Source organism: Benincasa hispida, chromosome 3 (genome assembly GCF_009727055.1).
Source record: "Benincasa hispida cultivar B227 chromosome 3, ASM972705v1, whole genome shotgun sequence".
NCBI lineage: Eukaryota > Viridiplantae > Streptophyta > Magnoliopsida > Cucurbitales > Cucurbitaceae > Benincasa > Benincasa hispida.
Window position 1 is genome coordinate 45172557 of NC_052351.1, and position 16449 is coordinate 45189005.

Sequence of the window (16449 nt, forward strand, 5' to 3'; positions counted from 1 at the left end):
GGGATCTTGAAGAATGGATCTTCAAAGGTATGCATCATCTATCCCTTGTATCATCGTATAACATGCTGTAATTTCTATTGATGCATAACTTGTTAGTTTCCGTTTTTTATTGTAATTGTTTGTATTCAATCTGAATGGAATTTGAAACGATTTCTTTCTCTGCTCATGAAAATCCTCTGATTTGATTTCCTTCATGAGATTCCTTAAGCAATTATGTTGCTTGAAAAATTTCCACCATCTTGGAGTGGCTATCATAACCATTTGAAGCACAAAAAGAAAGAAATGACGCTACAGGAGTTGATCAGTCACATGCCCACTAAAGAAGCAAACAGACAAAAAGATAAGTTGAGTTCTTTATCTGTTAATTTGGTTAATGCTAACCTTGTTGAATCTTCAAATGTGAAAGACATGTTAAAAAACTGAGGGAAACAAATAGCAAAGACATCGCAGAAGAAGGGTCAATTTAAGGTTGCTGGTGGACGAATAGAGAAATTCAAAGTAATTTGTTATGTCTGTGGGAAACCCGGACATAAATCCTACCAATGCACCCAGCGAAAAGGGATTACCATACCAAAATTCTGCTACTGCTAAACCAATCCCATGAGCCAACGTTATCATGAGCAATATCATTGCTGCAGTGGTCATGGAGTCAAATCTGATGGAGAGCAAGTTGGACAGTTTCTGGACACTGATGCATCAAGACATTTCTACTTAAATTGGGAACTTTTCCATGACTTCCAGGACACGGATAATGATGAATATGTTTTCATGGAAAATTCAGCAACTACTGATGTCCTTAGTGTTGGGGTTGATGCCCTAATTCTCGTAGGGTCCAATAGTTTGTAAACACCTGTATGAACAAATATTTATGATGTAATAATATATGATATTTTCTTTACTACAATCTTTGAAATATGAGATATTTTAGTTGCATTAACTACTAATCAATAAACTAAGATCCCTGGTTATCGTTGTAACTTAAGCATGTATGTGATGACATACAAGTGGATGTGCTTTAAGTGATAACCTAAATGGTCTGTAGTATATGGATAAAGGAAGGAAACCTTATCCTGTTGACGCTACGAGTGTGCCCCGCTTTGTAGATGTTACAAGTGTTGTAAAGTGATACAAATGGTCTGATCCTGACTATTCATGTATTAGACATGCGAGCGGGGATGCTCTATACAAAAGAGTTTGTATAAGACCAGACCAAGAAATGTTTAGTCTCGTTATATAATGTCGCTCATGATAGAGCCTTTCATTTTACTAGGATGACCATAGGTAACATGACCTTAATCCTGAGTAAGTTGAGAACTTCTACCTATGAGGGTGGTTCTTTGATTTGTATGGGTACAAATGGCTAGATCACTGACTCAAACCTACCACTTTGGGGATTTGTCTGATTGGGGAGCTGGGAACTCAGCTACACAAGATGAAATTCACTCCTTCTCCGATTTAGAGGTAAGTAGATAAATTGCTCCCTTAAAAGTTGATTCTGGGACTTGAACAATGTGACGCCACATCTTCTCTTGGCCCGAGAAGGATTTACTCATAGTAGTACTATGATGTATTGTTCATTAGAGGAATCAATGATACTTAAGGAGTTAGATGTAATTATAGAGGGGAAACGGTAAATTGGCCCAATTGTACTTATGAGCGATTTATGAAGGGCCATCGTACTATTGATTGGTTATATCCAATGAACACAGAAATATATCTGTAGCGTGAAGAGTGTAACTATCGGCCTTTAGTGGAATGCCCGATAGTTAACGGATGGTGGATATCGTGATTAAAGAATTTAGTATGTTATTCACGTACAGTTGGAGCTTCAAGCTACAGATCCATAAAGTCCCCTTGGTAGTTCAATGGATTCATGTTGAGAATCAGTTTTTGGGTTAGTTTGAAGTGTTCAAATTAACAAGAGGAAATTTGATTATATATGATATAATTAAATTGCATCAATTATATGAGATATAATTGACTTAATGTATTAAATACATTAAATGGAGGAATTATTATTAAATGCTATAAGAGAGAAAAAGAACCATGGTTTATATATTGTATGAGATGTGATATTAAAACTATAGATTATGAATATATTATTTATTTGTAATAAAATCAATTATGGGATAATTGGTTACAATTTTTTCTCCCAATAACCAACTTAGTGGGAAGTTGTGATCAGTTATGGTAACTGATGGATAAATGAAAATTGTTTTCATTTTTACAGGAATGCGATCATTAAGCGATTGAGAATCGTACGATCAAAAGAATTAGCTATACGATAGCTTGAGAGCATACACGATCGTGCAACGAGTTTTCTATACGGTAGTCACTTGTTTTCTAAACGATCGAATACTTAGTCCATACGATAGACTTTAGTCATCTCCCACTTACTCGATCATCTATACGATCTGTCAAATTCTTCCTACCCTCTACCAAATCCTACAGAGCCCACAACTCCTGGATTTTCACACCGAGAATACCAATGTAGCCTTCTGGTGGTGTCTACTTTCTGTTTGAGGGTCGAGTGTTGTTTTTTCTTAATCGAGGAGATTGCTGAGCTGTGACGTTCGTGTTGGTGAGCGATCGTGCTGTCAGATTGAGGGAACGAGAAGAATAGTTCTTCAAGGGTAAGTTCTCTTAATCCTTAGTATTTTTCTTTTAAAGCATGCTGTAATTTAGAGTTTTGCATAACTATTACTGTTTGATTGTAAATGTGTATGTTCTGTCACGATGGGGCTTGGAACGATTTCGCTTCCGCTTACAGGTCTCTTTGATAAGAGTTCCTTCACTTAGGAAAGGGAAAATTTTATAGAACTTACTTCTGTAAAAACTCTATCCCTTAGTGATGAACTATATGTTCCTTCTTTGCATAGGAATTTGGTGTATGAAGTCGACAAGGTTATCATCACAAAAAATGGTGACTTTGTTTGTAAAGGATATCTATCTGATGGTCTGTTTGTTCTAAATGTTATTTCTACTTCTATTGCCAGGAATGAAAACGCCTTTCATTTTGCTTATATGGTCGAATCACTTAATGTGTGGCATAGTAGACTAGGACATGTTAATGTTGCATCAATTAAAAGACTTAAAAATTTGCATCTAATTAATATATCTGATTCACATGAAAATAATAGATGTCCAATTTTTTGTAGAAGCAAAATTTGTGAAAAAGCCTTTTAAATCAACACTAACACGTAGTATAGAATTACTTAAGCTAGTTCACACAGATCTAGTTGATTTTAGAAATACTATGAGTAGAGGTGGTAAAAAATATTATATACCTTTTGTTGATGCTTATTTTAAATTTACAAAAATTTACCTTCTAAAATCAAACGATGAAGTTAAGTAGCATGTTTATGAAGTTCAAAGCTGAAGTAGAAAATCAATTAGATAGAAAAATAAAAAGAGTTAGATCCGATAGAGGAGGTGAATGTAGTGACACTTTCCTTAGAATTTCGTGAATTAAACGATATCATTCGTGAAGTAACTGGTTCGTACTCCCTCAACAAATGGCATAGCAGAACGTAAAAATAGAACTTTAAAAGAAATAATGTGTTATGTTATTAAGTTCTGGATTATCCGATAACATGTGGGGGGAAACCGTGTTTTCTGCCTGTTTTATTCTTAATAGAGTTCCTCACAAAAAGCTGGATAAGACTCCTTACTAGTTATGGAAGGGTTACCCACCTAATCTGGATACTTAAGAGTGTGGGGATGCTTAGCTAAGGTAGTATATCCAGAATTCAAGAAACCCATTGTAGGATCTAAAACTTTTTATTGTGTTTTCATTAGTTATGCAAATAATAGTATTGCATATAGGTTTATGTGTTTAAGTGATAATTCACTGTGTGAATCTAGAGATGTTGTATTTTTTAAGCATATTTCCCATAATTAAAACTAGTGATAAATCAGTAGATAATTCACACAATGATCAAACTGCCAGTACTTTAAACATTGATCAAATATATGAACTCCCTCTTTTTAGCCCTAATAATACACTTAAATTAGATTTTAGAAGAAGTAAAAGACAAAGGGTTAGTAAGGATTTTGGGCCTGATTTTCTAACTACATTTCTAGTTGAAAATTCAGCTAAAATAGGCAATTAATTTGCTTGCAGGTACTTAATAGATGAGGATCCAAAAACATATCAGGAAGCTTTAAGCTCAATAGGTTATAGTTTTTGGGAAGAGGCAATCAAAAGTGGATCAGATTCTTTAGTTATGAATCAAACATGGGAATTAGGGGAACTACCTACAGAAAATAAAGCCATTAGGTGTAAATGAATCTTTAAGAAGAAAATGAGACTTGATGGTACAATAAATAAGTTTAAAGCTAGACTAGTGGTTATGGGATACACACAAAAGCAAGGCATAGATTATTTTGATACTTATTTACCTGTGACTAAAATAGCCACTATTAGAGCTTTGATAGCCTATGCTGCAATACATGGCCTTTTAATACACACCAGATGGATGTAAAGACGACATTCCTCAATAGGAACTTAAAAGAGGAAATATATATGACACAGTTTGAAGCCTTTATTGTTGTTGGTCAATAAAATAAGGTATGTAAACTTATAAAATCTCTCTATGATCTAAAACAAGGTCTTAAACAATGGTGTATAAAATAAGCTCTTAAACAATGGTATAAAAAATTTAACAACATTTTGGTAAATTATGGTTTTAAGGTAAATTGTCCTATGTTGGGGTATATGCCCTAAAGCCTCGTAGTTTTATGTTAGTTGAATCAATGGTTGATTAATTTTATATTACTTGTGCAATAATCCATTAACCTAAGATCCAAAGTTATCTGATGTAATTTAAACATGTATGTACAGGCATACAAGTGGACCATGTTTGAGCGATAACCTAAATGGTCTGTAGTATATGAATAAGGTTGAGTGTCTTATCCTGGTAACACTACTGATACGACCGCTTTATAGTTGTTACAATTGTTGTAAAGTACTATAAATGAACTGATCTCGATCATTCTTGTGGAAACATGTGAGCGGGGGTATCTTATACAAAATAATTTGTATAAAGACCGAACCACGAAATGTTAAGTCTCTAAGATTATTTTGTTGTTAATCAGTTAATAATTAATTTTAGGAAATACGTGAATAAGCATTTATAAAATTTATGTATAATTTAAATGACATGTACTTATATTATCAATTTTGAAGTCTGAGATTCGATCTCACTCCATATATTGTAAAAACATAAAACAAAAACAAAAAGAATAAAACAACTCCAATTATTTATGAACTCAAAACAAAAGGAAAAACAAAAGTATTATGAAGTCAAAAAAATGGTACCCTACGAATAATAAAGAAAAGCTGAGCTAGTTGTTAAAAAATTAAAATAAGGTTTTACTAGAAGAGACTTACATTTTACCAGGATGACCATAGGTGACTTGACCTCAATCCTGAGTGAGTTGTGAACTCCTGCTTATGAGGGCGATCCTTTGATATGTATGGGTGAGAATGGCCAGATTTGCTGACTCAATAAGCCTACCATTTTGGGGATTCGTCTGATTGGGGAGCTGGGAACACAACTACACAGAAAGAGTTCACTCCTTCCCTATAATTAGGGTAAGAAGATAAATTGCTCCCTTAAGGACTGATTCCAGGGCTTGAACAATGAAGTGCCTTACCCTCTCCTAGCCCGAGAGGGATTCGGTCATAATTAGACCATGACTAATTGTTCATTAGAGGGATCAGTGGTACTTAAGGAGTTAGATGTAACTATAGGGGTAAAACGGTAATTTGACTCAGCTGTACTTACGAACAATTTATGAAGGTTCAACGTATTGTTGATTGGTTATATCTAATGGACACATAAATATATCTATAGTGCGAAAAGTTCAACTGTTGGTCTTTAGTGGAGTGACCGACAGTTAATGAATGTTGATTAATTTGATTAAAAGGGTTTAATCAATTAATCTCGTATCATTGGAGCTTCAATCTATAGGTCCATAAGGTCCACTCGTTAGTTCAATGAGGACTGATGGGAATCAAATTAATTTTGGTTTAATTTGAATTGTTCAAATTAATTAAAGGGATTTAATTATATAAAATACAATTAAATCATGTATATTGATACATTATATAATATAATGAATGTTGATATATTTTTATAGAGAAATAAATATTTGAATATGATTCAAATATTAATTATATGAATATGATTCATATAAAAACTATACGTTAAAAATTAATGTGAATATGTTTTGTATTAAATTTAAATATAATTTTATGTGAGAAATAAATAATTGAATATGATTTAAATATTAATTATATGAATATGATTCATATAAAAATTGTTATAATTTAATGTGAATATAATTCATATTAAATTTATATATAGTTTTACGAGAGAAATAAATATTTGAGTATGATTCAAATATTAATTATATGAATATGGTTCATATTAAATTTATATATTTTATTGAGAGGTGTTATAATATGAATATGATTCAATTATTATTTATATGAATGTGATTCATATAAAAATTATAGGTTAAAACTAATATGAATTTTATCCATATTAATACCTTAGGTTATTTGAAAGAATAATAAACTATAGTTTATGTTATAAGTGATATAATATTAGCTATAGATTATATGATATATGTGATATAACATATAGTTTAAATATATAGTAAGTGGTTAATGTGTGTGTGTCTATATATATATATATATATAATTTTTAATTTTTAATTTGAATTTATTAGAAAACTCCCTCACCTCTTAACCTCTCCCTCTCTCATGCAAAAATTAGAAGAGAGGGAAAGTTCTCTCCACGTCTCTCTCTAGTTCTTCTTCTCTATGTGAATTTTACAGAGAAGAAAAAACTCTCAATTCTCTTCTCCTTCCCTCACGCCAAGATTGAGTGAAAGTCCACACCTTTGCACGATTCTCGTCCTTGAGAATAACGGGGAAAACCCCTTGGTGGTGTCCATTCCTGTTTGTTGGGTTCGTGGATGCTGAGTTCGTGAGATGGGAGAAGGCAACTTGAATTGGAGAGGAATGTGACAAATTGGTTTTCAAAGGTGAGTGGTTTCTTAATCACTTTCCCTCTATTTGCACTGCAAAAAGTATGCTTAGGTTTATGTTTTTCCATGGTTTTCGTCACTCTAAATTTTGTGCATTCTATAAAAACGAAATTTAGAGATCAATGTGTCCAATTGCTTCCGTTGCCGGGAATTCCAATCCCTTCATTCTAACATTTGTATTTACTCAAAATCATTTGGAGCTGACGGTGTAATTATCTGTTTGTATGTTGATGATATGTTAATCTTTGATACAAACATAGATATAATTAATGACACCAAGTTATTTCTATCCTCACAATTTGAAATGAAAGATTTAGATGAAGCTGACGTGATACTTGGTGTTAAGATAAGAAAAACTCTAAATGGTTTCTCTTTATGTCAATTAGACTATGTTGAAAAGTTGTTAAAGAAATTTGACAGTTTTGATGTTACACCTGTAAGAACACCATATGATCCTAGTATGAGTTTTAAGAAGAAGGGTGAAAGTGTCTCTCAACCTGAATATGCAAAAATTATTGGTAGTGTTATATTTTTAATGAACTATACTAGGCCTAATATTGCATATGTTACGAGTAGACTGAGTAGATACACTCACAATCCTGATAATGATCATTGGACAACACTTCGTCATTTGCTAAGGTGCCTCAAAGGTACAATAGATTTTTATCTGCATTTCAATAATTTTCCTGTAGTGTTAGAAGGATATTGTGATGCAAACTGGGTAATAGATAACGACAAAGTAAGTTCCACTAGTAGATACGTATTTATACTATGTAGATGAGCTATATCATGGAAATCAGTTAAACAAACTTGTATAGCATGATCCACCATGGAGTTATAGTTTATAGCACTTGAGCTAGTTGGACAAGAAGCAAAGTGACTAAGAAGTCTATTAAGAGACGTGCCACTGTAGGGGGGCTTCTGTACCAGTATCTCTGCATTGTGATTCATAGGCTACCATAGGTATTTGCCAAGAATAGTGTATAAAATGACAAAAGAAGGCATATTCGCCTGAGACATGGAACTGTGAAACAACTATTGAAGGAAGGAATTATCTCCTTAGATTATATAAGGTCTGAGAGGAATTTAGCAGATTATCTCACTAAAGGTATAACAAGGAGAGTAGTCCTAGAGTATTTAAGTAGTATGAGACTCAAACCCTTAGTGTGATTTATAGCCCTTTATTTTGGATGGTCTATTGCGATAGACTTGATGAATAATTTATGAGTGATCCATAGCCCTTTATGTTGGGTGGTCTATTGCGATAGATTTGGTGGACAATCTCTAAAGTATTCATAGCTCAATTTTGAATGGTCTATTGCGATAGACTTGATGAAACATCTAACATGAAAGTGAAGGTGTGAGTTGTCTTCTATGGAAGAGTTTGAAGGTCGTTTTCTAGAGCTTTCATGATGACCCAAGGTTTTATGTGACTAGCACAAATGACTTTGTGTGCATAATTTTATCGCGGGATCAAGAGAGAAATTAAAAAGATTGAAACGTGTTGTGGGGGTCTCAACCATAATTCACAAAAGTTCAAAAGGTAACTCACCTTTGTAAATGTAGTTGCTACCCCACTTCACTATGCATCAATTCAAATTGCAAGACGTTGATGTTTAAGTTTACTATCATTCTATTGCTTGTAATCATCTTTTTCTTATCATTTTTTCAGTGTCAGTAGGTCATTCGTGGGAAACTGTTGGGAATGACCCATGTATGCATTAGGCCCAAGGCCCACAAAGGCACATGGGAGTAGCAACTTTAACTTGTCCCACATTGGAGATTTAAGAAGTGGGTAGATGGTATATATAGAAGATCACTTCTAGGATAGAAGATCACTTTTAGAGACTTGTACAAGTGTGTTGGTGGTGGAAGTATAACCTCTCCACCACATGCGCGTCGCTATCGCCCATCTGGTTGGAGGGATAGGCTAGGTTCGGGTAACCGCGTTTGTGCAAAAAAAAAAAGTTTTATTTATTTATTTTTGTTTTAACTTTTTACAAAATCTTAAACATTAATTGTTTTTAAAATAAAAATATTTAGATTTTTAATGATGCAATTATTTTCTAGATTTGAATTTATTATTTTTCAAACGTTTATGACTCCTGATCTTCTTCCTCTTCTACAATTGCTTAACAAAGCTGGAGTTCATAGATCTGCAAAAATCAGTTCTTTACATCCATGTCTCAGTTTTCTCTTCTTCACCGATCTTCTCCTTTGATTCTGAGCAAAAACTTTTCTCACCGTGATTCAACCCTTTGTTCGACGAGTGCACGTTTGAAGGGGACGTTGTGTTAACCTTAAGGAGCAACTGACAAGAACGATTTAGACCACGATCGTGCTGAATTTGCTTTCAAGGCAATGGTTTCCATGACATAATAACTAGCTTCTGAATCTGTCGACATCAACATGAACCTCATTAGCATAACTGAATTTTTCAACCAAAAGATTTCAAAAAATAAGGGAATCAATTTCCACCCAAAGTGGAGTTAAACCAGCCTCAAGAGCTCTAGAAAGGCAATTCAACATGGCGATGGTTTCGGTGAGCTCAACATAACTTATCAAATGAAAATAATTCTCAAGACCAACATAACATCTCTATTCGAGTCGCGAACAATGACGCCAAACCCAACATCACTATTCAGAAAATAACATCGTAGTTCAACTTAAATGAGCCTTGAGGAAAGGTCAACTAATGAGAAATCTCATCAATGATTAGGAGAAGACAAGGCAACTGAGTCGAGATTTGCCTTACAAGACGATCCATAGGTTCCACCATGTCTACTACCCAAAAAATGGGATTAAAGTTAGGTGAGATATGCTTGTAAAAAAAAAAAAAAAAAATGAAGATTGTGCCTGTGCCAAATGATTAAAGCAATAAGCTTGAAGATTTTAATGTCCACCGGGTTCAAAATTTCATAAGCCCAACAAAGAAAGAAACAATATATGCTTGAACTTTAACCAAATTGCAATTATGTTCTAATATTTACATTTATATTTTTTTAGGCCTCGTTTTGTAACCATTTTATTTTTTGTTTTGGTTTTTGAAAATTAAGTCTATTTTATCTCAATTTCTTATCATGATTTGTATCTTTCCAAGTTCCAAAACAAAAACGAGTTTTAAAAAATCTTTTTCAAGCTTTCCAAATTTGGCTTGAATTGTAAACTATTGGTAAAAAGTAAGTAACAATATAAGAAATTTGGAGGTAGAAGTAGTGTTCAGAGACTTATTTTTAAAAATAATAATTAAAAAAAATCAAACATCAAACGATTACAAGACATAATCAAGTTATCATTTTAGCTATATACACATCTTAATTCCATATGCATAGGACTATTGGGATTTTAACTATATATACATACCTTAATTCCACAAACACACATATATATTTGAGTTATGAAAATATATGTCAAAACTAATTAATCTGTATCCAAGTTCGTTATACTTCAACAAATTCAACCCATTGAGATGCTCAAAGTTGACAAATTCAAAGAGATTGACATTTAAAAGATTTAAGAATAAAAATAAAAACAACAAATTAAGTCTTCAAGTTTGAATAATAACAATATGGGATTTATTTATTTATTTTGCTTTTTAAATAACAAAATGGAATTTAATTTACCCATAAAATCAAATTCAAACTTTATTCTATCTCTTATCGAAGACTCCGAATCCCGTGTTCAATTCGCGTGGCCGTCAGTCCGGCAGTCCCCTCTTTCTTAGCGAAGGAAACCTTAGGCCTTTTTTCTTTTTTAATAATTTAATTTTTACAATTTTATTTTAGGGACTTATTTAAAAATAAATAAAAAATATTTGATTTTTCAAATAACGCGTTGTCGCCTTTCTTATTCAAATACTCCGTCTTCGCTGGCTTCTGTTCTTCAACGTAAATCTCTTGTTCTTCATTGATCAACAGATCTCATTTCCCCCTTTTTCAATTTTGATTTTCAGTTTATTCTCCAACCCCAACCATTTCAATCCTTCGATTCCTTTTTAATTGTTCTTCCTTCTCTTTTGAGGGAATTCAAACGTATCTTCCCTTGTTTGAGATTACACAGCCGATTCTTCCATTCCAATCGAGGGGTTTCTATTTATTTTCGCGATGATTGATGCTGAGTTTTCCTGGTTGATTCTTGAGTAATATGGAATTTGATATTGCACGCCTTGAAAATGAATCTTTACATCCGCCGGGAATCTTCAAAGGTTGGTTTCTCTTAATTTCGATTGCTTAATACGCCGTTTCTATGATTTTGCTTTTGTTTAATGTGTTTTTTTCTTTTTGTTGTGTGGGAGAGAAGCTATGGAAAAGAGTCTGTGCCGAGACCACCACGGAGATCATTCTTCTTGCAGAGAATTGGAAATACCTTCTCGGGGGATTAGTTTGTCAGGTATCCTTTAATGATGGGAAATTTGTCTGCACTTCATTTTCAGGGATGACTTGTATTACCTCACTACATCACCTATTCACTTTTATATATGTTAACGATAGATTGATTAGTTTTTGGAATTTGGATTAGAATAGGTGTTGGAACTTGTAGGAAGTTACAATAACGTTCAAATATGCTTATAAATTTGAGAGGATGATAATCTTTTTTAGGATATTTATGTCAAAGAGTTGAGTGTTTGGAGCTTTTATTGTGTGTTGTTTCTTTCTTTAGTGACATGCATAATACTTCTTGTGGACAGTACATACATGGTCTAGCTGCTAGAGGTGTTCATTATATACATAGGCCTGGGCCAGTACTTCAGGATGTTGGCTTCTATCTTCTTCCGGTTAGTATCAAAATATTGCATCCTTTGATCCATAATTACAATATATATGTTAATTTTTATTGTATTTGAATGTAGGAACTTGGACCCGACAAAGCTTACCTAAGCGAGACTTTGTTTTCATTCATATTTTTATCATTTTTCTTGGTGAGGTTCCAACCTTTGCCTTTTCTCTTAGTTTTCTTTCTTTCATCTTTCAATCTTATTGGTTTTATTATCGGTCTCTTGAAGCATGAATTCCTGCTAGCATATCAATGTACACCTTTTGCATCAAAGCTTCTTAACAAGGCACAGATTTTATACTCTATTTGCTCCTCTTTTTTACATTCAACATTGATGAAGACTTCACGAGTAGGGCAGGGCATACTGAACTGAAGGCTGCTCTCTAGGGCTTAACTTTTGGCATTCATGTTTCTAAGGGGGCGATGCTATTGTCATTAAGAAAATGGGTCTTTCTTGGTTGGTTCCTGAAATTTGAGTAGAAATTTTAGTGGCACGTAAATAAAATGCCCTTTATAGTCTAATATCCCTGATTTTGTTTCTCATCAAATGATACACACACAGACTTGATAGTGATTGTCTTTCCTTTGTTTAGAACAATGTAGGCTTTGTTTTCTGATATCTATTCTCTCTTCATTGGCATACATGGACTTTCTTTAGTGTTCCTAATGGTGGAACTTTCTGTTGCAGTGGACCTTTCATCCTTTCATTCTCAAAACTAAAAAGATCTACACAGTTCTGTTATGGTGCCGGGTTCTAGCATTTTTAGTTGTAAGTACTATTTTGGACTCTTGTAGAGTGACTTTCATGTTATGTGTTTGAGCCTTGCCCCAATCATCTCCCCTATCCCCTCACCTTTGCAAAACCTGGTTTCATGATTGGTTTCTCAAAAGAAAAATATTTTAAGAACTTGGTAGTTGATGTTACATCAGATTAATTGCTCAAAAGACCCATTTTAAAGGTCCAAAATGGCAAATGACCTAGTTTTTGAAAAAAATGTCGAATGCTCTTTCGTTGATGTCATGACCACGTGAAGTTACATTATTGCCCTTCTTTTTTCTTTTTACTCTTTTCCTCCGGTGCCATAAATCTTCCTCTGCACGTCGTCTTCTTCTTCTCTAGCTTCTCCTCTCTACGTTGTCTTCTTCTTCTTCGGCACGACGAGTCCACACGAGCAACTCCGATGCGACCAACTCTGGTGAGCAAGAGACAAGAGAGAGGAGTTATTTTGTGAGTGAGGAAACGAAGAGAGAGCGAGAGACATAGTGATTTGTGAGTGAAAAAAGAAGAGAAAGCAAGACAAACGAGAGCAAGAGACAGTGATTTGTGAGTGAAAAAGAAGAGAGAACGAGACGAGCGAGAGCAAGATTACTTTTTCGCATGCGCGCGAATATATTTTGGTATTTCACCCGAATTTGACATCAACAAAGGGCCGTTAGGCATTTTTTTCAAAAACCAACATTTTTTGTCTAATTTTTGGGTCATCTATCCGACGGGCCATGTTACATCCAAATTCCTTCATATTGGATAACACAAACATTGATATTGTATGTCCCTTTTATTCATTTTTTGCAGGCTTCTCAAATTCTCCGTATTCTGACATTCTATTCAACCCAACTTCCTGGTCCAAACTACCACTGCCGTGAGGTACAATTTTTACTGATATCTGAATAATTTCTCATCGTGTCTGAAGGATAAATGTCAATTTACTTTTGTTCATGAGTGAACTTGGTTGATCAATACGAGGTTCTTATTTTGTAATACTTTGAATATGGCTATTACAAAAGGAAAATGTAGGCAACTTATACACCATTTTGTGCAGGGTTCAAAACTTGCAACGTTGCCTCCCCCCAAAAGTATCCTCGAAGTTTTCTTGATATGTAAGGAATTGTCATGAACCTTTAAAGTCATTAGATATATTATTATTGACATCGTTCCTCATATGGTTGTTGCATTTGCAGTTCCGAGGGGTGTATTGTATGGTTGTGGAGACTTAATTTTCTCATCACACATGATATTTACTCTTGTTTTCGTGCGTTCATATCAAATATATGGTACTCAGAGGTATCTGCTTCTAGAAGTACTACAATATAAACACAAAAAAAAAAAAGTGATGAATTTTATAGTATATAGTCATGTGCGGATTCATTAAATTTTGAATTCTAGCTGATGGTTTGTTTTTTTGGAACATTTTAGGTTCATAAAGCAGTTGGCCTGGTTACTTGCTATAGTTCAGAGCTTCCTAATAGTAGCCTCACGCAAACATTACACTGTTGATGTTGTAGTAGCATGGTGAAAAAAATGGCCACTCCTGACTCGTGTGTTTGAATCATGCTTTTTAATTTTTCATTTCCTAAACCATCTATCTTTCTGCAGGTATACAGTAAACCTTGTTGTATTCTTTGTCGATAAGAAATTGCCAGGTTACTTCTACTTTCTTATTGTCCTTTGTCAATTTTGACGAGTGTTTTTTAATATTGTTACTGAAAAACTCAAGTTTCATATTCCAGAATTGCCTGATCGAACCAATGTCGCTGTATCTACATTGTTACCATTGAGTACGAAAGATAGAGATACCAAGCCGAAGGATGAGAACCACAAGCTCATCAATGGGAACTCAGGGGACCCTGCAGATAGGGTACGTATCAAACATTAATATTATGCTCTAGATAATGTGAATTGTCCATACTCCGGTTCTTTTTCCTGACAATTACTCGGTTCTACTCCAGAGGCTGAGAACTCAAGTAAATGGCAAGATTCTTGAAGAGGGAAATGCAGTTCATATCAATGCCTCGATGAATGGTGGCACGTAGAGCAACCGTAAGTTTTCGAAATGGGCCTGCAAAAGAGATTTATATCAACTGCTCAATCTTGGAATTGGGAGGGTTGCATGAATCTGTATCTCTGTGATTGTTTATATGAGTTGGTAGTTTTAACTTTATTTTGACAGCCCCCCAAAAAAAGGAAAAAAGAAAAAAAGAAGTAACTTTGAGTTATGCTTCTTTGACAATTTTGCAGCATCGTGTTCTACTTCTACTACCTCTACCTTAAATAGCGCATTAAATGAATCAAAAGTTTGGAATTCCAGTTGTAAGTGTGGGAGCGGATTGATAATTAGATAGAAATAGACAAAACATTTAGAACAATGACACTAGAAAAGCATCACCTGATAGGTACACAGCCATGCATAACAGGGTGGAAGACAATTTGTAGGCCCACATACAGAACAGCCAAACGTTTGAATTGAAAAAGTTGGATGAAATAACATGCGAGGAGAGCACATGATGTTCCTTTTTATGATGAGGATCTTGCATGTGCTGTCCCAGCAAAATTTAATGCGTGCTTTTCTTGCCCATTCCCACCTCCAAAACTCCAAACCAAATCTTTCTCTGCAGGGAACCCTCTTTGCCCTTTTTTCTTTTATTATTATCAATGAGAATAGTATAAAACATCACACTCTTACAGATGATCTGTTTTTCATTTTCAAAGCAATGTGCTGCTCCAATCACATGCCTTTTTCTTTTTCTTTTTCTTTTTTTTTCTCATATTGGCTGAGGCCGGGGTTTATCTCAACCTATTAATTCATTTTGGAGTAAAGCCATTATGTTCATTCAATACAGCTTTTTAGAATCCTTTTAACCGAAGTCACTGGTTGAATGGTCCCAGACAGGATGTGTGATTAATGTGTTTTTTTTTTTTTTTTTTTGGGTAATTCGAGAAATATCAATATGTAAATGTTGGACAATGGTCCAAATTACCTCTCTCCTCTAATTTTAAATTGAAGGAATAGAAGTTTCTTTTCATAAAAAAAAGAAAAAGAAAAAGAAAAAAAGAAAAAAGTAATCAGGAGATGACAGTGAATGTTTTTGTTCAAGTGATCAGGGTTTAACTAGTAGAAGCACTAAGGAAGGAAATTTAACCCATCTCCAAATTTGGTTGGCAACATGAATATAACTCGGTGCAAATGATGTACTTTTAATCCAGAGGCCAAAAATTTAAATCTTTGTTGATCTTAAAAAACAAATCTCCATTTTTTTGGGGGCATAATACAAGCAACCAACAAACACCATGATCAACACTTCCACAACTCTTAAACATGCAGATAAGAGAGAATATTATTTGAAAAAATATCTTTCCTGCTTAAAAAACAAAAATGTTCACCTCTGGAGAGATTTTACAAAAATATACAATATTAAAAGCATTCCCAACAAAAAGTATATCCTAAATGAGGATTCCAATTTTAGCTAAACAAATTTCCGATCAAATAGGGTCTAATAAGTTAAAACACTAAACAAATCCTATACTTGTTTGATTTTATTTTATTTTTTTTAAAAAAATGGGCTCTCAATTTGGCGATTTAGTACATAGGTCATAATAGTTTTTATTTTTTATTTTATTATTCTATTATAGCAATAGTTGAGTTGGGAGATCAAACCTCTAACATGAGAAGTGCATGTTTCATCATTGAGCTAAGCTTATTTTGGCCACGATCATTTTTTTTCGGGTATCATTCCAATTATCCTTCTTCATAAAGTATAAATAAGAGATTGACATATTGCCACGTGAAAAGAAAACTGATAGGTGACATCTGAATTAGTTGTACACATACGAAAATTTAA

The 16449-nt window shown here is 33.8% G+C and overlaps 1 protein-coding gene across 1 annotated transcript; it reads left to right on the forward strand.

Annotated features, from left to right (window-relative positions):
• Positions 1–10884: 10884 nt before the first annotated feature.
• Positions 10885–15168, forward strand: LOC120074694 (phosphatidylinositol:ceramide inositolphosphotransferase 2). Its single transcript, XM_039027909.1, has 12 exons — positions 10885–11263; positions 11359–11448; positions 11747–11833; positions 11909–11977; positions 12521–12601; positions 13406–13477; positions 13653–13710; positions 13792–13894; positions 14027–14122; positions 14207–14253; positions 14341–14468; positions 14560–15168. Exons 1-12 carry the CDS (start codon positions 11231–11233, stop codon positions 14641–14643), a joined length of 948 nt encoding a protein of 315 aa, XP_038883837.1. The 5' UTR covers positions 10885–11230; the 3' UTR covers positions 14644–15168.
• Positions 15169–16449: the final 1281 nt, after the last annotated feature.

Bases quoted from the DNA above. Each gene is read 5' to 3' on its own strand.
- LOC120074694 (XM_039027909.1), top strand. From the start codon at position 11,231: ATGAATCTTTACATCCGCCGGGAATCTTCAAAG. The intron at 11,978-12,520 runs GTGAGGTTCCAA...TTTCTGTTGCAG, and splicing joins TATTTTTATCATTTTTCTTG to TGGACCTTTCATCCTTTCAT. The intron at 12,602-13,405 runs GTAAGTACTATT...CATTTTTTGCAG, and splicing joins GGGTTCTAGCATTTTTAGTT to GCTTCTCAAATTCTCCGTAT.